The sequence below is a fragment of the Podarcis tiliguerta genome, assembly GCF_965153285.1.
Source record: "Podarcis tiliguerta genome assembly, chromosome: 7".
Classification (NCBI taxonomy): domain Eukaryota; kingdom Metazoa; phylum Chordata; class Lepidosauria; order Squamata; family Lacertidae; genus Podarcis; species Podarcis tiliguerta.
In genome coordinates this window covers 86,599,117-86,622,319 of record NC_139540.1, presented here as the reverse complement: position 1 = coordinate 86,622,319, position 23,203 = coordinate 86,599,117, and the positions used below count along the sequence as shown (strand labels likewise).

At 43.8% G+C, this 23,203-nt stretch overlaps 1 protein-coding gene across 9 annotated transcripts in view; it reads right to left on the bottom strand.

Annotated features, from left to right (window-relative positions):
- Nucleotides 1–4,309: 4,309 nt before the first annotated feature.
- The window catches only part of RIN2 (Ras and Rab interactor 2), a 73,809-nt gene continuing 54,915 nt past the window's right edge, over nucleotides 4,310–23,203 (bottom strand). For all 9 annotated transcript variants that reach the window (XM_083448620.1, XM_083448622.1, XM_083448621.1 and 6 more), the window contains 4 exons: nucleotides 14,738–15,043; nucleotides 12,593–12,724; nucleotides 9,422–9,585; nucleotides 4,310–6,566 (listed from right to left, as the gene is read on the bottom strand). In XM_083448620.1, coding sequence (XP_083304746.1) covers nucleotides 6,246–6,566; nucleotides 9,422–9,585; nucleotides 12,593–12,724; nucleotides 14,738–15,043 — 923 coding nt within the window. In that variant the 3' untranslated portion in view covers nucleotides 4,310–6,245. The remainder of the gene's footprint in view (nucleotides 6,567–9,421; nucleotides 9,586–12,592; nucleotides 12,725–14,737; nucleotides 15,044–23,203) is intronic.

The following is a 23,203-nucleotide window of genomic DNA, read 5'->3' as shown; positions in this document are numbered from 1 at the left end:
CAAGGCGACCATTCGAGAAAGAAGCGAAGGCCCAACAGTGGCGGAAGCCACGCCCCCTTGCGTCAGAATGGTCCAGAGAGATAAAAAAAGGGCAGAAGCGTCGTCCTCCCGCCCGCCCCCCGCAGATGCGCGGCGCCCGAAGACAGCCGGGCGTGCTCTGAAATGCTTGTTTCGTTCTTATGTTTTTCGATGTTCTTTTTTCCGTGGGCCACCAAGAGTCTCTGTCGGGGGAAAATTGGGGGCGGCATTTTGGATTTTTGCTGCCCTGCATATATTAAAACATATTTGTGGCCCTCCTCCTTTCAGGATGAGCAACATTAAAATACACCCCCACAGCTGGTTGGGTTTCCTCTCCGGAAACGGGTAAAAGGCGGATCCAGCCGATTTTAAACGGATCCTCATGAATTCATATGATTTTTTTCATTCAAATTAAATAAAACTGCCATGATACTGTAGACCATGTCTTGGTCTGTAGGCAGCATCAAAAAAATCACGCATCCACTGTTTCGTGGGGCCTCAATGGCGCAAAAACATGGTTAAAAAACACGGATCCTCATGATTTTTGCACTAGATCAGCCCAAAGTCACCATCAGATCAACTTCCCCAAATCTCTTGCTAATCAGCAAAACTCTGTATTGCTGGGTCTGCCTGCTGGCAAATATAACATCACAATCACAATGGTACAAAATAACTCAGCAAGCTGACATTTATCAAGAGTTAAACAAAGGTTAGTGTACTAAATATTATTTTCAATTCTAGGTAGTTTGCTATTGGAGAAATACCATATATGATTAATGCTAAGGGCATTTTTGTCATTTTTGTAGTGCAACTCATGATTTTTGTGGTGCAGGGTGTGAGCCTGGCTATGATGTGTGATTTGATGGTGAGTTTGGGGTGGCCCAATGCAAAAAGCGTGAGGATCCACGAGGATCTGTGCTTCAGAACCACGTTTTTGGGCCATGGAGTTGCCATGAAGCGGTGGATCCGTGATTTTTGTGGTGCAGGCTGTGCCCATGGCCATGATATTTGATCTGAATGTGATGCACCATTGAGGTACCACAAAACTGGGTGCATGATTTTTTGGGTTCTGCCTACAGACAAATACGTAGTGTAGAGTATTATGGTGTTTTTATTTTGTTTCAATATAAAAATCATATGAATTCATGAGGATCCATGTTTTTGTGGTGCTGCAGTGCGGCTAAGTGTTGGATCCACGTTTTTAATAGTCTAGTCTGTAGGCGTGCTTTCCAGATGTGATTTGACACTGGATTTGTTGGAGTTATTTTTTAAAAAGTGGAGGATCCATGAGGATCTGTGTAGATCCGCCTTTAACCTTAGTCTCCCTCCAAGACTGCTGCCTCCAGAGCTTCTCTCGGGCTCAGCTCGCATCTCCGGTCCCAGTCCGAGGCTAGAAATCAAGATGGGTTGCCATATTTCAAAAAGGAAAAACCAGGATACCCCCAAAATTCTGCATTTTCTTTCCAAAAATGACGTATGTCAGCCCTCCTACAGAATCACAGAATTGTAGAGTTGGAAGGGGCCACGAGGATCATCTAGACCAACCCCCTGCAATGCAGGAATCTTTGCCCAGTGTGGAGCTTGAACCTACAACCCTGGGATTAAGAGTCTCATGTTTTACCGACTGAGCCATGTATGGAAGCTTCCTTAGAAGAAGTCCCGCCGTTATCAGTGGAACTAATTCCAAAGTGTGTGCAGTTTTCTTGGTTACAGGTACCTATCAGGGCACTGAATAGCTTCTCTAAGAGCATAAAAGGTAAAGGTAAAGGGACCCCTGACCATTAGGTCCAGTCGTGGCCGACTCTGGGGTTGCAGCGCTCATTTCGCTTTACTGGCAAAGGGAGCCAGCGTACAGCATCCGGGTCATGTGGCCAGCATGACTAAGCCGCTAAAACGGAAACACCGTTTACCTTCCCGCCGTAGCGGTACCTATTTATCTACTTGCACTTTGGCGTGCTTTCAAACTGCTAGGTTGGCAGGAGCAGGGACCGAGCAACGGGAGCTCACCCCGTTGCGGGGATTCGAACCTCCAACCTTCTGATTGGCAAGCCCTAGGCTCTGTGGTTTAACCCACAGCACCACCTGCGTCCCTAACCTCTAAGAGCCTAACCAATAAGGCCTTACTCTTTACCCTGGCCTTTGACGATGAAGATATTTATTTTCAGGACCCACCCTGGTTTTAGTGACTGTATTTTTAATTCTCGTTTTTTAACTGTATTTTAAATTGTTGCAACTTGCCCTCAGACTTTAGCGTGAAGGGCAGGTAAGAAATTTAAATAATACTAACACGAAAACACCACCACCAGGCCCAGCCGTTTGGCCCCAGGACTGCGGGTGCCCGAGGCCACGCACGCTGCAGGCGCGTGACATTGGCACCCCCTGCGGCGTGAGCAGCCCCGGTGCAAAAATGTGTGGGTGCCCAGCCCTTTCATGGGGAGTTGTGGGGACTGGAGCCCCCAGGGCCCCTGGCACCCAGTGCCTGTGAACAACACCCTTATGTCTTACTAATTCAAAGGAATTGCAAGGATTATAAGCTTATGTTTAAATAACTTTTCTCCACTGCATCAGTGTTGTCCATTAAGAAGAGAAAATATAGGAGTTGATTTGGAGGCAATGAAGAAGAAGAAGAGAAGAAGAGTTTGGATTTGATATCCCGCCTTTCACTCCCCTTCAGGAGTCTCAAAGCAGCTAACATTCTCCTTTCCCTTCCTCCCCCACAACAAACACTCTGTGAGGTGAGTGGGGCTGAGAGACTTCAAAGAAGTGTGACTGGCCCAAGGTCACCCAGCAGCTGCATGTGGAGGAGCGGGGAATCGAACCCGGTTCCCCAGATTACGAGACTACCGCTCTTAACCACTACACCACACTGGCTCTCATATTTTAAGCACAGCAACCACCAGCAGGGTATGCCTAATCTTCTGATTTATTTATTTTTAAGTAAAATGACATGGAAAATAATTAGGTGTTGGTTCTGAATTGTGGCGAAAATTTCAGTTTTGTTTAGTACAGAAGAAGCAAATTGTAAGTGTGTATAGGAGCATAGCAAAGCACATGAGATTGTTATAGATACTGGAATAAATGATTCAATGCCAAAATGTTTCTGGAAGGAAAAAAAGCACCCACCATAAAAGAATCCTGAGTGTGTGGTTTCCTCCATCCAACTCCTCAGATACAACTCACTATTTCAGAAACATGAACTTTTTTCTCATATCCAGTTGTGAGTCGTCTCCTGCACTTGTTTCAGTCTTCCCATGGTGCCAATTTCAGGAAAATTAAGCATTTATTCCAGTGATGTATGGTGATTTTTTTTCACAGGGGGAACAGTTAGGGCCAGAGGCGCCAGCTTGCAAGGGTACTTGGGAACGGGCACAACATTGTGATGTCCTGATGTTGCGTGCGTGAGCATTGTGCCTTCCTCCTTAAGCCAGCAGAAGCTTCCCAGGCTTTGGGAAGGAGGTGGGAGGGCTTTTGGACCCATCGGAGCATCGCACCTGCCTCCCTAAGCTGAGCAGAAGCTTCCCAGGCTTTAGGAAAGAGATGCCAGGGGGAAATTTAGGGGACTATCCTAGTCCCCCTGGTCCACTGACCGCACACCACTGATATATGCATAAAATGAAAGAAGATCAAACGACACAAATCATTTTCAATCTAAGGCAGAGCTGTCACTATGTCCTTAGGATGTTCCAGATGTCCTCATCCTCCAGATATCGGAGTGCTTTTGGCCAGTGTGAGCTCTGCTGATCCCTACAGTGACTGTTGCTGGCACAAGGTTACTAGTAGCAATTGGCGCAGGGGAACAAGAGCCAGAGCTCAAAACATGATAGCAACAATTTCCACCCAACCTGTTCACATTAAAATAGGTATACACCCAAGATGTTTTTAAAGTATAATGTGTGAATTGATCCCCAGGGCTAGTTCACAGATCTATGGCCATTATTGCAGCAGAAGTTATCCCAGATCTGTAACAGGAGAAAGTGCCATATATCACCTCAAAAATACAATGTTTTCCAGTACAGTCAGTTTACACATTCAACTGGCAGTTAGTAAATGATAAAAATGAAGGGATAGATATGAGTGTGTGAACCAGCTCTAAGACTCCAATGTACAGCAAACCAGGCAGGGGGTTGGACTCGATGGCCCTTGTGGTCTCTTCCAACTCTATGATTCTATGATTCACATAAGCTGGACTAAAGAATAGTTTCAGGAGACTAGAAAATGGCTGTGTCTTACAAGTGCAAGAAATGGATGAGTACTTAAATACAGGCTATTCACATATACACAAACATGTTCATTATAGTAAAGTATTACAATGTATTATGTGCAAAACTACTGTTTTATCATTTACAAAATGAAATACAACATAGACACATGTCAAGGTGGCAGGTAAGTGGCAAATCAACATGCATACATTTACATACAAAATGCATTTGCAGAGCCAGACACCAATACTCTTTTGGTAACTCCAGAGCATTAAGGCATTAAGGTACAGCAATTAATAACTCAGCACTGGAGTGCATTCACATGGTTTGGAAGCCATCCTAGATGGACAAGATTCTTGGCTTTTGATAAGATCAGTAAGGGACTTCTGATCCAAGATTTTCAACCACATCTTACACAATGACTTGGATTGGTTGGTGCTCAGTGCAGGTCTTAATATTTCTGTTACAACATTAAACTATTACAACATTGTCCAGATTTATTTTTGTATCTATTGGATAATTTAATTGTTCAGCCGTGATGTATAGGGGACAGCAAAATCCACCCCATGAAATATCTCTCATCTCCCGCTTCCTCTGGGGTCGCACAGAAGATTAGGAGGGAGCGATTACTTTTATTCAAAATTACAACCCAGTTTTAGTTATCTAATATGGAAAGAAGCTTACAATTTGTATGCCTATGGAAAACATTTACTTTTTCAGCCACAGTAAAATGCATGTGATGTTGCTCGTTTCAGTCTGCATAAATCTGTTTAACCTGTAAATTCAGTTCCTTGCTGTTTCTAACATAACAGATGACAAATCAATATTTGTATATGTACAATATTTCAAACTTTGAAACTCCCCCCCCCCCCAACTTCCTTCACTTACGTTCTGCAAGAAGCCTGAACCAGCAGACTAGGGTTCACAATCTCTCTCTCTCCCCCCCCCCCCATTTTGAGTCACTGTCCCTCACATCTACCTTCAACAATGTCCAGTCACTCTTCCACAAAGAGGAGTGATGGAGCTCTCAGCTATCTTTCTTTGGCTAACTTTCTGTACAACAATGGAGTAACTAAACTGTGTTATTTGAAACACATGCCCTAAAACATCTCGTTTCTAAAGCAGCCACACTGTTTTCTCACTTTCCTGGTCTCTATATTCACTTCTTTCAAATACTTCTGTCCACTTTATCTGTCCATTCAAGATTGCAGTATATAAATAATAATTCAGTAAGTGATACATCAGGTTTGTAAAAGGCTTTGGGTAGCCAATGTCAAAAATACAAATTACCTACAGAATTTTATTAACCTTAAAATGAGTTTGATAGATTTAAAAACACTTAAATCAGGGAAGAAAAGGCAATAAACCATCTAAATCTCACAGGAGTGTTCAATGTAATACTCTAAAACCAGCAAGAGATTTATTTTGTATATTAAATGTTAAAAATCACATGCAGAATTATAGAACATTTTATAGTTTTAAAAAATACTTTAAGGATCAACCATGACAGTTTACCTGCAACTGTTTTAAAATTTCTGTGATATATATATATATATAAACAAGCTGCCTTCAGTAAAATAATAATAATAAAATAACTATTTTAGAGAAGGCTGCTACCATCCATATAAGAGAGTTTATTGATGCCCTGCATCGGACAGTTTTGCATATATATGTACACTGGTGAAATGGACAGCCCACCAGCTAGCTTATAGATAATCTGGCCATCAGTAAAGTTAATGCAAACTAGGGCTTGAACTAAGGATGAGAGTAAAATGCAATACAGATGTGCTGATGTGATGTGCAGTATATTTGAGAAGATCAGTGATCCATGAAGTTCAGCCCCCCTTCTGTTCTACAGCTGTACAATGGCCCTGTATATATATTACATTTAGTCAGTGACCGGGATTGTTGTTCATGTTCTTATCAGACATTTGGTTTAGAGCCCTGCAGACAGTGTCTAATGAGCTCAAGTCAGCAAGCAAAGGGTGCTTTCAGCAACTTAAAACCCAACCATAAAACACATGAGCTTTATGATGTGTGGTCGCTGTTGTCGTTTTGAAAAATGGCGCCATAATTGTCACTGTTGATGCGCTTATAAACAAAATGAAAGACCTGGGGCTGTGGCCGGCTGTGCAGTTCAGCTTTGATTTTTTGGGGATAGGTATCTTCTGTCAGCTGTTGCCAGGTGTCATCAATAAAAAGAAACAGGCTATACTCATCAGGAATGTCCACTTTAAACTTCTCAGCACAAAGCCGACACACATCTTCTGTGGTAATATATGGTCTCACGAGCAAGGTTTTCCCTGTGCAGCCACTGTTTACTTCCTGGAATGCAACTCGCAAATAGTTCTGTGAAGCGGGGGAAATACATGAGAAGAATAAATATTCAAATTCAAGACCTAATAAAAAAACCCCCACACGATTTCACCTGGTTTGTTGGGCTAATCAATGTGAAATATACGTAGTTGTTCCTCTTGTTATTAATCAGAGGTCCTCTGTGTTTCAGGAAACTTTAAGGGTGGTATACAACTAAATTTTACTCAGAGCAGATCCTCAGAAATTAATGAACCTGACATTAGAGCCATTAATTGCAACAGGTCTACTCAAAGCAAAATGTTCTCAAGCACCCTCAATTCACATATAAGACATTGAGGCCTCATAGGCCTGACCAGTACTCTGTTCAAATGGAATGCATATTCTGTAACAAAGGTGCCATGGCAGACAAACTGATGCAGTAAATGTTCCCTGAAGGCAGAAACTGACAACCCCTGCTGAAAGTAAGTAGTGTCAGGGTCCATTCACAGGACCTTGACTGAGATTTTATTCAACCTGCCCATGTGAGTAAAGGACTTACTTACTAGCCCCAACACTTCCTCTGCTTATTCATTATTAGCATGCCATGAGGGTTGTACTTTTGAGCTCACTTTATTGTGTCCTGACAGCAAGCTAAGTGAACTGCAAAGCTATCATCTGTGGCCAGACTGAGTTCCCTCAGCTGCTACCTGGGCATGTGCCAGAGGGTGGCAAAGCGTCACTGAGCCTTCTCTGGGGAACGGTGGTCATGCTAAGAAACTAAGAGGCTAACCCAAGATGCAGCAGAGCTCAGCGGAGAAAGTGGGCCGAGCTTCATTCACACAAATCAGACTTCATCAGCCAGCAATGCAGATGGAAAGCATACTTTGCAATTCTACAGAGCACATGTGTCTGGGACTTGCTTTTTAATATTGAAGCAAGGAACTGGTTTCAGGAAGCTCATTTGGGAATATGATTCATGTCTCTTTTCCTGAGTCCAATTTGATAATAATAATAATTCAAGCTTCATTAATTCTAGGCAAGGTCTGTGGGAGCTTTTGGTGAACATGTGAGTTGTTATTAGTTATTCCCACCTTTTTTGCATTTTCATTTAGTGGGAATGCCGGTCTTTTTTATTTATTTTGCCCACTGCAGAAGCAGTATATTTGCTTCTTCATAAATTCATTTCTATGCCACTTTTTGGCCCAAGAAAGGCCTCCAATCAACTCAAAATAAAACAATGCAAGAGATAATAAAACCAGTTTAAATGTAACAAAACCCAGAGCAGAATAAAACAAGTAAAGCACAGTCAACAGAGAAGGCAGAGGTGGGAATAATTGCTTTTCATTGTTAACATTTCTTTCTTCCAGTAAAATAATTAGGAATGCTTTTTTAAAAAAGACACAAAAAGCATACGCACACATGCTGGCCATAAGCGGAAACAGACATCGTCTAGAATGTAAGGGAAGACATGAAAGGGGGAGATTTGAGGAAGGAAAAAAAGGAGGGAGGGGAGAGAGAAGGGGAGAAAATAGAAATGAGGAAGGAAGGGAAGAAAGAAGAGCAGAGTGGGCATGTTGGAGCACAGCTTGTTCTGACATGAAATGAAATGAGTCATTGGAGGGAGTCGGTCAAATATAGGGCAAAATGTACATTCAGGATGCACCAACAAATACTTTTGTTTCTAAGGGGAAGAAACATCCTCCACATTTATTCTATAACATGGTTGCAAGTATGGCAACCCAAATCTTGGAGGTTTTTTGCTAACCATAAAATTCAAACAGTGAAACATGCTTTAGCTTTCCAAAAAGTATCAGTGCTGAACTATCATGATACACAGTGCTTTCTTCCTCTTCGGGGGGTACTCAAGGGTATGCAGTACTGGCACCTAGGACTCCGCGACATTCGTAAAGAAAGAATGCGTTATAACACTGTGACACCAGATGGCCCAGTGGAGCCCCGTCTTTCACCAATGGAATTTCCCTGTATGAAGTTTACGGTGCGTTTAACTGAATCGCTTCTTGGATGTGTCTAGATCCAGCCTTACTTTAACAACTTCATGCTGAGTACCAGCACCTATTTTTCTAGAAAAAAAGCACCGATGATACATAAACTGAAGTTAAGCTTGATTTGCAATTCCATTATCACTACCAAGTTAACAAGCCTACACCAAAATTGCAAGTTAGATATGAAAAGTAATTTTCTCAGACCATGCAAGATCAAAGTACAATTTTAACAGTATTTGTACTTCCATCTTGTTTAGGTGCTCTGACCAAACAGGAATCCTGTAAGGAGGTCTTAAGGAAGAAGCAGCTGCCCATAATCACTCCAGGATCTCCCCAAGAAGAATATGAAACTGCAGTCACTTCACCTTCAGTGTTATTAAAGCGCTTCCAGGCACTGCAACATGGAGAAGAATCCCTCCCCCCAACGTCAGGGCCACATTAGATGAGATGGTGACAGACACCTGTTTCTCTTTATATATCTGCCCCTTGGACATATAAACAAAGACTGAGGATCATGCAGGTGAGTGGCAACGTATATCTTACTGCACATCTTACTGCCCACAGTTGTCTATTTCTTCCTTGGCTCAATTCCAACACTGAAGCTTAAAAAAAGGAGAACAAAAGATGGAGGTGAACAAAGGCAGGACTGGTGTGGCAGGACAGGACACCAGTCTTCCGTGCACATTTTCTTCTAACTTCACCCCATCCCTGGCTTTACCAGTGAATGGCATGGGGACATGAATGGCAGCCCTGTCAGAACTAGTTTTGCCCTGAGCTTCACAAATGAGGGGGAACCAGAACTAACATCACCAAGGACAATCTACATCTACCACACTGTCTGTCACATCACACTTATACTCTGCCCACAGTAGAAAAGTCATCATATGGGAAAGTCATTAACTGTACCTGAAAATCATCCACAGATGGAATCGTTCTATTTGTTGTCCTACGCTTATGCCACTGTCGGAGGGTATTCCGGGCTTCCGAGCACAGCAGCCGAGCCGCTTGTTCTTCTTGAAAGTTCTTTATCAAAGAAAGTGCTCCATATGCACTTGTCAAGTAGTAGCCACCTGTGAAGGAATCAGGAGAAGAGTGTTCCAGAGATAATTACCAACAGCTTGATTACTTATATATATATAATCAGTGTAAAACTCAGTATGTCTGTAATTTTCCAAGACAGACAAGAGTGATCTGCTGTCTTGCATTAAATGAAAGTGCAACCTCCAGATGTTGGACTCCAGTTTCCATCAGCCCCTGCCCGCAGGGCCAATGCTCAAGAATGAGGGGAAGTGTGCATCTGGATAGCAACAGGTTAGCTATGTTCTTGTTTTTATTATGTATTTTGTGCTTTTATTTTGTATTTTTATACTGTGAACCACCCTGAAATCTACAGATCATAGAATAGTAGAGTTGGAACGGACACCCCCCCCCCCCCGCAATGCAGAATGCAGGAATCTCAGCTAAAGCATCCCTGACAGATGGACATCCAACCTCTGCTTAAACACCTCCAATGAAGGAGAGTCCATCACCTCCCAAGGGAGTCTGTTCCACTGTCAGAACAGCTCTTACCGTCAGAAAGTTTTTTCTGATGTTTAGTTGGAATCTCCTTTCTTGTAACCTGAAGCCATTGGTTTGGGTCCTACCCTGTGGAGCAGGAGTAAACAAGCTTGCTCCATCTTCCATGTGGCAGCCCTTGAGATATTTGAAGATGGCTATCCTATCTCTTCTCAGTCTCCTCTTGAAGAGTGGTATCCAAATTTAATAAATATTGTACTACTGCTACTACTACAAATTGGGGGTCTGCCATCCTTCTGAGGTGTGCCTTTGAAACCACAGCCATGCCGGTGGGTTTCCAACTTTGTTCCAAAGCACTAGAGTCTGGATCCAACCCTCTGAGTTGCTTTGTTCTCCTGGTTTCTTGACACCACACACTGTGGCAAGCACAGCACAAACATCAGGAAGATTACTTAAAGCAGACTCTGGTGTTTGTGCAGTTCTGATTCCGGCTGTACTCAAATGCTCCTCCCCATTAGATGGAATTCTGTTCATGCCCCCGCCCACCACTGGATTTCTGGAAAAGACAAATGCAATTTGTTGCAAATAGTAACACAGAGAAATCCGATGCAGTTTGGAGGCCAAGGAAGTATCAACATCCAGCTGCTTGGCCAGAAGCTGGGCCTGCTTGTTTTTGTTTTGCTGTTGGAAACAGAAGTTCCTTGCCAGATTCAACGGCTTCAGCATTCTTTTGCTCTCAGCTGCCCAGGAGGGGAGGGGCCTCTGGAATCCCTCACTACTCCAGGCTTAGAAGGAGCCAAACAACTGCAGAGGCAGGAAAAGATTCAGAGCCACAAGCAGGAGACGTATTCCAGGCCATATTTTAAGAGCTAAGTCATTATTGGTTTGTTTTTTGCAAATGTCACCTTAATAACAAGCCCCTTCTTCTCAAGCAACCTAAATAAAAGTCAAGAGGAATTTCTAGTAATAAAACTGATTCACATATTCTTCTCCCATTCTTTCTGCATGGCAGAAAAAGTATATTTTTGGTTGCCTGAGTATGAACTGGAGAGCTGCTGCTACCTCCGTGTGGCTTCTCCACTCCATGCCTTTTTGACAAAAATGACTAACCTGTGTGTTAAAAAATAATAATGAAGTGTTCCTCAAAGGGTTTCGAGTACAGGCAAAGACCATTTTACATTTGTTCAATGCACACACGATTGTGACGCATGCATTGCTGCAACCCAGAAGTGGCCAGAAAAGGGGGTGGAATGGGGGGGGGCTTACACGCACTCCACCAACACATGAGTGGGCCAGGAACGCAACCCCTGCACAAATAACAAATAAAGTGATTTCACTATGAAACAATCCTCAATTAAAATCCTGCCTCTGCTATCAACTCTCTCACATCCTCAGTGCTTTCCCCTTTTGGTAAGATGAATATCTGCTTGCTATACAAGGCTTTGGTGCTGTGGTCTAAACCTCTGGGCCTCTTGGGCTTGCCGATCAGAAGGTCGGTGGTTTGAATCCCTGTAACGGGGTGAGCTCCTGTTGCTCTGTCCCAGCTCCTGCCAACCTAGCAGTTTGAAAGCACACCAGCACAAGTAGATAAATAGGTACCGCTGTGGCAGGAAGGTAAATGGCATTTCCATGCGCTCTGGTTTCTGTCACGGTGTCCCACTGCACCAGAAGCAGTTTAGTCATGCTGGCCACATGACCCAGAAAGCTGTCTGTGGAAAAACGCTGGCTCCCTCAGCCTGAAGCAAGATGAGTGCCATACCTCAAAGTCACCTTTGACTGGACTTAACTGTCCAGGGGTCCTTTACCTATCTGCTTGCTATACAGGGCTTTGGTAAAGATTGCTGAATCTCATGCTCTACCAACTGAACAAGGAAATGTTTTTCTTTTTCAATGAACTGTCATGCAGGAGGCGGGGTGACCATGATAATGCTACTAAATGCTAATATGGATCTGAAAGAAGACTTGTGGTAATATCCTGGCCTCTGAAGGAAGCCTGCTCTGAAATACAAGTTATTCCTGAGGTTTAGGAAAGCTACTTTATAAGCTACCATAATTCAAAATTCTCAGTAAGTTAAAAGAAAGTTTTCCATACTGGAGAAAGAGAGAATTGAAGAGAGAAATTGTCACATATCATTTCAGACCCTGCCACCAGATGTATGGTCTGATCTATCATTCCAAACTGAACTAAGGCTGCAACCCTAACCTCACTGACCTGGGAGTATCTCCCATTGAATTCTGCGAAGACACGGTTAAGAGTTTACTGTAAATCACTACCGCCCAAGTTGCTAGGCCAAACGACAGTTTCCTCCTTCCAGAATCACAAAGAAAAGCATCTTACTATTTTTAATTAAAAATACCCTCTCTCTATGCGGGTAGGAACACAAGGCTTTTTATCTTCATTGGTTGGGGTTATCTTTATGTTTTGTTTGTAGGCATTACTTGATAAGCTGTGGCAACAAGTTAGAGGCTTTCAGGATTCTTTTAAAGGCTGCTTCTTCAGGCAGGCTGCAAATAAACAAATTCCTGGAAAAAGAGTCATCTCAGAGCTTCAAGGGCATTTACCTTCTCCGTGTAGCAAGGAGGGGTCCAGCAGCTCCATCATGTACTCAATTTCAGCATCTAACTCCAGCATGTCACACTGAGCCACAACGTAGGTCAGCACTGGCAAAAAGTCATCAGCTCCATACATCCTCCCTTGACGAAGGGTGAGGAAGAGTGGGGAAAGAAAATATAGGCATTAATCACAACCCTCTGCCAGTTTTGTCTGCCTCTTTCCATGTTTAAAGGCAGTCTTCTGCACTGCTGGTTCCATTCAGCTGAAACATTTTAGATTCATGACAAGCGAATTTTACTCAAACATATATGCTATTATCACAGGATCCACTGGTAAATGGCGTTTCCGTGTGCTCTGGCTTCCATCATGGTGTTCTGTTGCCCTGGAAAGCTGTCCGTGGACAAACGGCAGCTCCCTCGGCCTGAAAGTGAGATGAGTGCCAAAGCCCATAGTCGCCTTTGACTGGACTTAACTGTCCAGGGATCCTTTACCTTAACCTTTTACCATTGGTGTAAAATTAAAGAGAACGTGATTCTAGGACAGGCACACATATTCATATACTTTATATGCCATCACTGGACTGGATAAGCAGATTAAAGGATGGTAACCGGCTGCAGCAAAGTTAAATACTTGTAACGCTGAGGTACTGTAAGGTACTGTAAGGTAAAGGTAAAGATACCCCTGACCATAAGGTCCAGTCGCGAACGACTCTGGGGTTGCCCGCTCATCTCGCTTTACTGGCCGAGGGAGCCGGCGTACAGCTTCCGGGTCATGTGGCCAGCATGACTAAGCCACTTCTGGCGAACCAGAGCAGCGCATGGAAACGCCGTTAACCTTCCCGCCGGAGCAGTATGTATTTATCTGCTTGCACTTTGACGTGCTTTCAAACTGCTAGGTGGGCAGGAGCTGGGACCAAACAACGGGAGCTCACCCCGTCGCGGGGATTCGAACTGCCGACCTTCTGAATCAGCAAGTCCTAGGCTCTGTGGTTTAACCCACAGCGCCACCCGCGTACAACTCAGTTAAAGCTTGGGATTTGTGCTAAGCAACTGCCTTCTGGTTTAAGCAATGTCTGGATTAAGCAGTGTCTGGTTTAAGCAATGTCCATGTTAGCTCAGCAGTGAGATGTTCTTGTGGGGCTCTTGACCAGCTTCATGGTTTACTGAAAACTTATGTGAGGAGCTAGCTTGCTCCAGGTGAGTACAATTCTATGCTACCTACCCCTGGGTGGCTGGGACTGTGCTCCTACTTGCACCAACACTTCTGTTCCACCTAAAAGGATTAGCCACACCTTGTATACCTTGCAGCACCCTAGAATGGGAAAAGCCTGCACTAGTCTTTGGGCATAGATTTTTTCAAGGCTCAGACCATTTTCAAATTATTCAGACTAAGCTTCTAAAACAAGTGTGATGTAACACCATGTTTTTCACAATGCAAAAATGGGTGGAATTCAATTTCACACTTTTCTAGCACCTCTATCTGGACCATCACTCCAGCTTGCCAGATCCCACCCACCTCATGCGCTGTTCTCCTGAAACCTCCAGGCCAATTTCAGGAAGCATGCGGAGCGTGCAGGAATTCTAGCAAGCGATATTTGCATGTGTGCGCGCACCATTGATAATTGACAGGACCACACATGTATTTGCCCATTTAAATTGTGCCCTTTTTGTATCAGACTTTAAGAAAAAGGCATGAGCTGGCACCAGTGTCACAGGCCATTTCTCACACTACAGCAATGCATCCATAGTGTTTGAATACACAATTTAAATGCAGAACCAATGCTAAATTGTTTTACTGCTTTCACAAATTACTGTATTCAGAAATGCCCATCTATGGTGAGCTAGATTCCCTGTTGTTTTTCCCAGCATGCTCCAATATCTGGGCCATCAATCCCCTTTTAGTTTAGTCTCTTCTTAACAGACACTGCCTTCATTCCAGATACCTGTTACACCAAAGAGTCACTGCAACATGCTAGAAATAGAGCAGGTATGAAAACAAATAGAACCAAACTGCAGACTATCAGATTACAAATTACAAAACCTGTGAGATAAAGAAAAAGGGAGATTTGAAACTGTTGTGAGATAAAACATTGGCTCTTCCTCCAGAAGCTTCCTGAACAGCAAAGAAATCTTTGCTCAAGAGCCAGCATTTACCTGAATTGTTTTCCATCACAGTGTAAATTAGTTTGCAGACTCGTAGCAGCAGCATGACTTTCTTTTCAGGAGAATACATCTTCTGCATGGTCATGAACTTGACTTTAATCTTTTCAACATCTACAAAGTCTGGTGTTGGGACAAACACCCCAAGCTCCTGAGGATTCCGTTGTCGGACCAGTTGAAGGTTCTCTTTCAGCTGTTTCCAGGAGCCGTCCGCTGTATGGAACTCTTTTAGCATCGCCTCCACATGACCCTTGAGGGGCTTCAGGATGCACTTATGCATGGCCTTCTCCAACACCACATCTGCAAAGAGACAGGCAAACTTGGTTCATTAGCTGGCCAAGAACTGGCCATGATTTTTGCTCTCTTGAGGGAGAGAAAGAATGGAAACCATTTACTGGGGCCAGAATAATCATTTCGTTAAATTGCCAGGTTCATTTTTAATGTCAAAACTAGTTCTAGATGCATTCTTGACAGGAAGAAAGACAGTCCACAATTCAGACATCATCTTTATTCATGCAATTTTTTTAAAAAGAAAAACTATAAAATAAAGTCAACAGTGCAAAATACAGTCCCTATTTGTATGAATGTACAAAGTGCCCTGCTGGATCAGCCCAAAGGTCCATCAAGTCTAGCATCCTTTTCCCATAATAGCTATCCAGTTGCGTCTGGAAACCGCACAACAGGAGCTAAGTGAAAGTGCCCGCTCCCCAGCAACCAGCCTTCAGAGACACACTGCTTCCAGCAACGGAGACAGGGCTCAGCCATTGCAGCTATTAGCCACTGATAGCCTTACTCTCCGTGAACTTGTCCAATCCTCTTTTAAGGCCATCCACATTTCCAGCTATCCCTACATCTCATGGGAGCAAATTCCATAGTGTAACTATGTGCTGCATGATGCAGTTCAGGGCTTAGTTTTGTCAGTCATGAATCCCATGTTCAGCTCCACTGAATGGTCCCAGGTTCGACTACTGTGAGAGCCAGAGAGTAACTTCTTTCTATCCACCTTCTCCACTTTCTTTTTAAAAAATATATATTATTACTAAAGATTTCTTTGTTTACAAAAATACAGACATTGTTTCATTTGTTGTGAGACATTAGTGCTGCATGCAGTATTAGGATGGGAAGAAAAGAGAAGAACGGAAGGGGAGGGGGAATGGTGGGTGGGGAGGGTGCAGGTGGCAATGCTTCTATTCTTCTACTGTATGTGTGGGGTGTTGTGTCAGCGTCACTTGTGTGGGTCCTCTTTCTATTCGCTTGTTGTATTTCCTTGGTGGTGAGAGAGGTTGGGGGTGGCCTAGGGTGTGGTTGGCTGTATTTGGTTGGCTTTAGTGAGATTTGTTTATGCATGTGAGTGTGTGAGAGGGTGGGTTTTTGGTTAGCCAGATTGATTTGTATGCTGTTGGCAGATTTTTGTTGTTGTCTTGTTGGGCTATGTATGTGATAAAGGGAAACATACCATGGTGAAGGCATCTTCTTCTATTTGTCCCCATATCAGTTTCAGTTTATTGGTTAGTTTTTCTACTAAGGCTGTTTCCCATACTATTTGGTACCATTGGTCCAAGCTTACCCCTGACAGGTCTCTCCAGTGTCTGCTTCTGGCTGCTGAGAGTAGGTTGGTTATGAGCTCTTTATAATGTGAGTGGGCATTATTATCTTGGAAAATGTTCAGTAGGGCCAGTTCTGGGGTGACTTCTAATACTTGCTTAGTTATTTTGAATATTTCTTGTATGACCAGAAGAGTTGGATTTTGGGACATTCTCACCACATGTGGAGGTATGTGCCTGTGGAGGTGCGTCCTCTCCAGCATTTCCTGGGCATATGAGCACTAGTTTCTGTGGCATTCTGTGCATTTGGTTCTTACTTTCTAGACTGGAGATGGTGTTAGTGAGGGTTTCCACTCTGGAGCTCAGGTTGCTGATTATTTTCTTCAGGGGAGTCACTGTGTTCTTCAATAGTTCTGCTAGTCTCAGTTCCATTTCCCTCAGGCCTCATTTTGTTGTTGGGTTGTTGTCATCCTGGGGCTATGTTGTGGTCTCAGTGCTGTTCATCATCTCCCTGGTTGGTGCCATCTCAATCTCCCTGGTGACCTTGTTTTGAGATGTGGTGGTATCTTTTTGGAGTGGTGTGTTGTGGTTAGGAGTTTTGGAGGTGGTGGTTCCTGGGTATTGAGTTGCTGAGTTGAACCAGCATTGTTGACTGGTGGCTTTTATAGAATGTCTGGATTAGGCGGCTATTTTTGTCATGTCAGGGCTATATTTTAAGGACTTCTCTAGGGTCACCGTACTCACCTCAGTGATGTTGGCGAAGCCGGAAAGCAGACAAGCAGACAGGCAGAAAGACAAGCAGAACAGACAAACAGTTGACATAAAGGGATTAACAAGCAGAGATGCAAGAGACCAATGGAGTGGGGCCAGAGGGAGGGTGTGTGTTGGGGGGGTTGTTTGTGGACACACCCCTACACACAAATGAGGGAGTGGGGTCCAGTTAAGGGTGGGAAGTGGGGTTAGGATTTCATAGTAAAAAGTTAAAAATTAAAGGCTGGCAGGGTAGTATTGAAAAAACAAATAGAAAAAGGGGAAAAGAAAAAAAGAAAAGGAACAGTAGAGTAAAATAAAAAGGGAAAATAAAGGAAAAAATAGTAATAGTAATGATATAGTAATAGTTATAGTATGAGGTAAGGTAAAGGGACCCCTGATCACTAGGTCCAGTCGTGACCAACTCTGGGGTTGCGGCGCTCATCTCGCTTTATTGGCCGAGGGAGCCGGTGTACAGCTTCCAGGTCATGTGGCCAGCAGGACTAAGCCGCTTCTGGCGAACCAGAGCAGCGCACGGAAACGCCATTTACCTTCCTGCCGGAAGGTATTTATCTACTTGCATTTTGAAGTGCTTTCGAACTGCTAGGTTAGCAGAAGCAGGGACTGAGCAACGGGAGCTCACCCCGTTGCGGGGATTTGAACCGCCACCTTCTGATTGGCAAGCCCTAGCCTCTGTGGTTTAGACCACAGAGCACAAAAGTGGGAGTTACTATTGAAAGTGGATGGTGAGATATATGTATGAAGCTGTGTGATTATTATTATTATTATTATTATTATTATTATTTGGGCAGGAAGGAGAGAGAAGAGAAAAGGAAGGGGATGGGGGATAAAAAGAGTAGGGATTTCATGAGAAAGAAAGAAAGAAAGAAAGAAAGAAAGAAAGAAAGAAAGAAAGAAAGGTTGAGGTGGTGGTATCTGAAAGTTGTGTGTGTGTGTGCGTGTGTATAAAAATAAAAAGTATATATAAAAAGTGTTTTGAGAGGGGGGAAATGTGACGACAATAATGCGAGGGCAGGAGGGAGAAAAAACCCCCGTCATTTCCCCTCTATTTAATTTAAAAAATGAGAAATAAAAAATATAAAAAGAGGAGGAAGTTAGGATGGAAGCTGCAGTCCCAGGAAGTGGCCTTTGTTGGTTCAGGGCTCCTTTATGGGTGCTGCCATTTTAATTCTTGAGCGTTTAAAAAATAAAATAAAATAAATGTATTAAAATATTTTTTTAAATTTAGAAAATAACTTTTTGGACCAGCGGCACCCCTCTGCCGGCAGGGGAGGACCCATCTTCTCCCGGGCGATACCTTTTGTGCGGCTCCCTGACAGGCCCCAGCCTGCTTTCCTGGCACTAGTCACCAGACGGGTCGATCCCAGTCCTGGTGGAGCCGAAGTCGTCGTGGGTTGGGGCTCCACACAGCCTTCTCGATCTTTGCGTCATCTGGGCAGCCCAGGACTTCCGTTCACACTGCCCAGGCTTGCGCCCCAGAGAGGTCACTTCGGTGCTACTAATGCAGCCGTTTGACTTCATGGCTGGAGGCACACTCCACTGTCTCTCGAACAGATGGATGCCAACAAGTCTTGCAAGTACAGCTGCCCCCTTGTCAAGTGTTTGTTCTCAGCACCTTTGTCAGGGTTTGCCGGCCTGTGCTTTCATCATCTTTTTCTTTTTAAAAAAGTTGTATGATGTCATGCTTAAACACCCGTACGTACCATTTCTTTCCACTGCTATTGCTATCATTTTACTAAATGGCCATGTATACAGTAAAATAGAAACATTATGAGATCATGTTCTTACTGTCATTTGTTGTGCAGCTCAGGCACAGAAGCAGAAGGAGACCAATGATTTGGCCAAAGCCAAGAACATTCAGCCTCAATGCCACACTCAACAGCAATCCCTTAACTCTACAGAAAACAGTGAACAGCCCATCTCCTCACCAGTGTTAGAAATTCTGCGGGTGCCAGGTGCATTTTGCTACTGGTGCAAATCCAGTTGTGACTACATGGAGATTTCTGGGCACCAAGTTGGAGACTGACATCTCCATTGAGCCAGCTGACTCGTGAGCAGTCCTCTATCATCACATCAAGGAAAGTAAGTGCAGGGCTGAGTACAGATATATTTGATGGCAGGTGCCTAGTCCCCTCTCCATCCCCAGTAATAGGCTGTGTATGTATCCACGAAAAGATGGTCATAAACATTAATTAACTGACAATATAATGGAATGACCATGCAAACCACTGCAGAGGCAGAATAACATCCATTTTCAAAAACCCAAAGTGCAACTTCTAACCATACAAATAAAAACAAAACATGGAGGAATAAACAGGAGGTAAATGCACTTTTGTAAAATACAGTGGTACCTCGGGTTACATACGCTTCAGGTTACAGACGCTTCAGGTTACAGACTCCGCTAACCCAGAAATAGTACCTCGGGTTAAGAACTTTGCTTCAGGATGAGAACAGAAATTGCGCAGCAGCGGGAGGCCCCATTAGCTAAAGTAGTGCTTCAGGTTAAGAACAGTTTCAGGTTAAGAATGGACCTCCGGAACGTATTAAGTACTTAACCCGAGGTACCACTGTATGGATCAGTATGAAGATATACATACTTTCCTTGAGAATTCAAACAAACTACCCCATCTGAAAATTGAAGGATGGCACATGAGCAGTGATGCACAGCTCTCATAGGCCTGAAGGGATTTGTTATGAATCAGTTCCTTAATAAAATGACACACACCTCTTTGGGATTAAAGAAGCACATTGGTGTGGATGGAGGAAGTGATTCTGCAGCAGGAAGCACTTACACATGACACATGGGCTTATGAAGTCACTAACAACCACTGTAAAAAGCATTAGGGGTGACAGAGTTGCACTTTAAAAAATTGCAGAAGGAATTGTTGTAGCCAGCTTTTAGCTCTAAAAATTCATCCTCCTTCCACCCCCACATACAAGCTGCTTTGCAGCTAAAATCTGGGAACTAAATGCAACACTGTTTCCCAGCTTATGAGCCCACGATACACAATACAGGGTCAATATTTGTAACCTTGAAGTAATGTTTGCACACCTAAGAGATAACCAAAGGCAGCCCTTTATCAGCTGTGCATAGCTTGGCTTCTTCTAGGCCACATTCTTTCAAAATTCCTGACACCTTCTCCCAAACCAGGGCTCAACTTTCCTGTCTCTTTGTCAACAAGGGGGAAACTGCCTCCTGGTGCAATCCGTGCAATGCAAACAGCAGCAAAATGGATGGGACAACTGCTTATCCCAGGCTGTATACAACACAGCACTCAGCGGGTGATGCTTAGCAGGTTTCATCATTGCACAACTGAATGTCCCCCCCCCCCCCTTTCTTTCCCCCATGAAGTTCCTAAATCTGTTCTGAGAGTCTCCCCCAGCCCTCTGGAGCAGATTTGGGGGTGATGGGGGCACACACAGGGTGTGGTGAGGGAAGTCCCATTGTGCCACCCTTTTTATTTAGCTCAATGCCCATTTGTTACTGGGTAGCATATAAATATTTTTAACTAAGTGCTCATCCACAAGTCCATTTGCCCTGCCACCTTCCCCCGGGGAAACCTGTGGTTTACTGCTGAATTGGAACAACTGGCAGACTTAGAGGTAAAGAGAACGTTTTCCAGGGGAAATGCAAAACCACTTGGACCTGTGCCTAGAAAGACAGGACAAGCAGGAAACTGCTCAGAGCCGTGCTTTCTAAGCATGGGGCACTTCGGGACATGCGGAAGTGTGGACAAGCAATAAGTAAATGTATGGACTGATGGTTCTGGGAACTGGAAAGAGATTTATTTTTTTTAACAGTCCCATTATAATCTTTGGCAAAGCTGTGGGCTTATTAGACCTTACTCCTTCCTTCTTTTCTCTTCTTTTATCATGCTTGATTACTTCTGAGCAGCAAGATGTTAATGTCAGACAAGTAAGAAATAGTGGCTACTTTGCCATAAAATTCAACACATGTATGAGAAAAATCGCCCCAAAACTAATAGTACACAGAAACATCTGTCCACAGACCTGATTTTGTTGGCAAATCTACCGTATTGGCCTGAATATAAGCCTCACCTTTCCCCCAATTTCCAACCATGAAAAGTTAAAAGTGTGGCTTATATTCACGACCTTAAGGTATGCAGCCAGGAGCATGGCAAAGCGGCGCCCGCCCTGTGCATAGTCCCCCATCCTCTCCCCCAAGGCCAGGAAGGGAGAGAGCGAGGAAGGGGAAAGGCCGCCAGCAATGCAGCACGAGCCCCCCCCCCCCTTTTGAGTGGGATGTGAAACACATAGCAGTCAAGTACAACATTCCTAGAGTGGACATGCTAGGGAATGCTTTGTATCACCCAGGAGAAAACTTCCTGTTTCCTTCTGAGCTGTGACAAACTTCCTCTGCATGTGACTAGAGGCCTTTTCAGCTTGCTGCCTTTCTTCTCCATGACATCACTCTCAAACTCTCCACTCAGGCTTTATCTACTATGGGAGGTGCCCCTAGCCACTTGTTGTCTCACAACGAAGCCCCTTTAATCCTTTGGGGGTTTTTTAATGGCCCACCACCCAGGGCCTAACACCTCAAGAGGAAGCTAGCCTCGCTTAATTAGCTCTTAAGACTTACAGTGGTACCTTGGGTTACAGACGCTTCAGGTTACATGCACTTCAAGTTACAGACTCCGCTAACCCAGAAATAGTACCTCGGGTTAAGAACTTTGCTTCAGGATGAGAACAGAAATCGTGCTGCGGCAGCACAGTGGCAGCAGCAGGAGGCCCCATTAGCTAAAGTGGTGCTTCAGGTTAAGAACAGTTTCAGGTTAAGAACGGACCTCCAGAACGAATTAAGTACTTAACCCGAGGTACCACTGTATATCCCAGGACTAGTTTAGAACTAGTCCAATACTTAACAGCCCAATACTTAATTCTAGTAAATTCTAACATTTACTGGTTCCAGGAATTTAGAAGTTTCCAGCACCCACAAACTCCTAACATTATGTTTACTGGGAAGTCTCAAGTAGTATGTTTAGGTTTACAATCTCAAAGTATTTTTAATCATCACATACCTCTCTTAAGTGTTATGATAGAAACTAACGAGGCAGATGAGAATAGTTGTCATAGATAATTCGTAATTATGTTGACTGACTTAATTAAAGCTGTCTTAGCCATTTGAAAGTGGAAAGAGGAAGTGCTTTGATGGGGTGAGCAGTTTCCTTGTGACTTCAGGAATGTCCATCTGCATCCTGTACTGAAACAGTCTTTTGCAATCTTTTCAAGCAAGACATTATTTTATTAAAACAAAAAATACTTGGATGATCTGCTACCATTGAAGGGGCTCCTGCATTATAGACTCACAGAGCTGGGAGGGATTCTGAGGGTCATCTAGTCCAACCTTCTGCAATGCAGGAATATCAGCTAAAACATCCCTGACAGATGACCATCCAACCTCTGCTTAAAAACCTCCAAGGAAGGAGAACCCACCGTTTCCTAAGCTCTTACGGTCAGAAAGTTCTTCCTGGTGTTTAGTCAGAATCCATTGATTCAGGTCCACAGCAGCAGAAAACAAGTTTGCTTCATCTTCCATGTGACAGCCCTTTAGATATTTGAAGATGGCTATCCCATCTCCTCTCAGTCTGCTCTTAACCAGGCTAAACATACCCAGATACCTCAACCATTCCTTATAAGGCTTGGTTTCCAGACCCTGGATCATCTTGGCCACCCTCATCTGCACACATTCTAGCTTGTCATTATCCTTCTTAAACTATGTCACCCAGAACTGGACACAGGACTCCAGGTGTGATGTGGCCAATGCACAATAGAGCAGGACAAGAGACCAGATGTTGATGCAGCCTAGAAGAGCATTAGCTTCTTTTGCAGCTGCATCACATTCTTGACTCTTACGAAGTTTGTGGTCTACTAGGACCCCTAGATCATTTACACATGTTCTACTGGCAAGCCAGGTGTCCCCCATCTTATATTTGTGCATCTGGTTCTTCCTGCCTAAGTCAAATTCATGTTGTTAGATTGGCCCCAGTTCTCGAATATGTTAAGGTCAATGCCAAGTGGCCTTGGCTACCCCTCCCAGTTTTGTATCATTTGCAAATTTGCTGAGCACCCCTTGATTCCTTCATCCAAACCATTTATAGACATTGAACAATAACAGGCCCAGGAC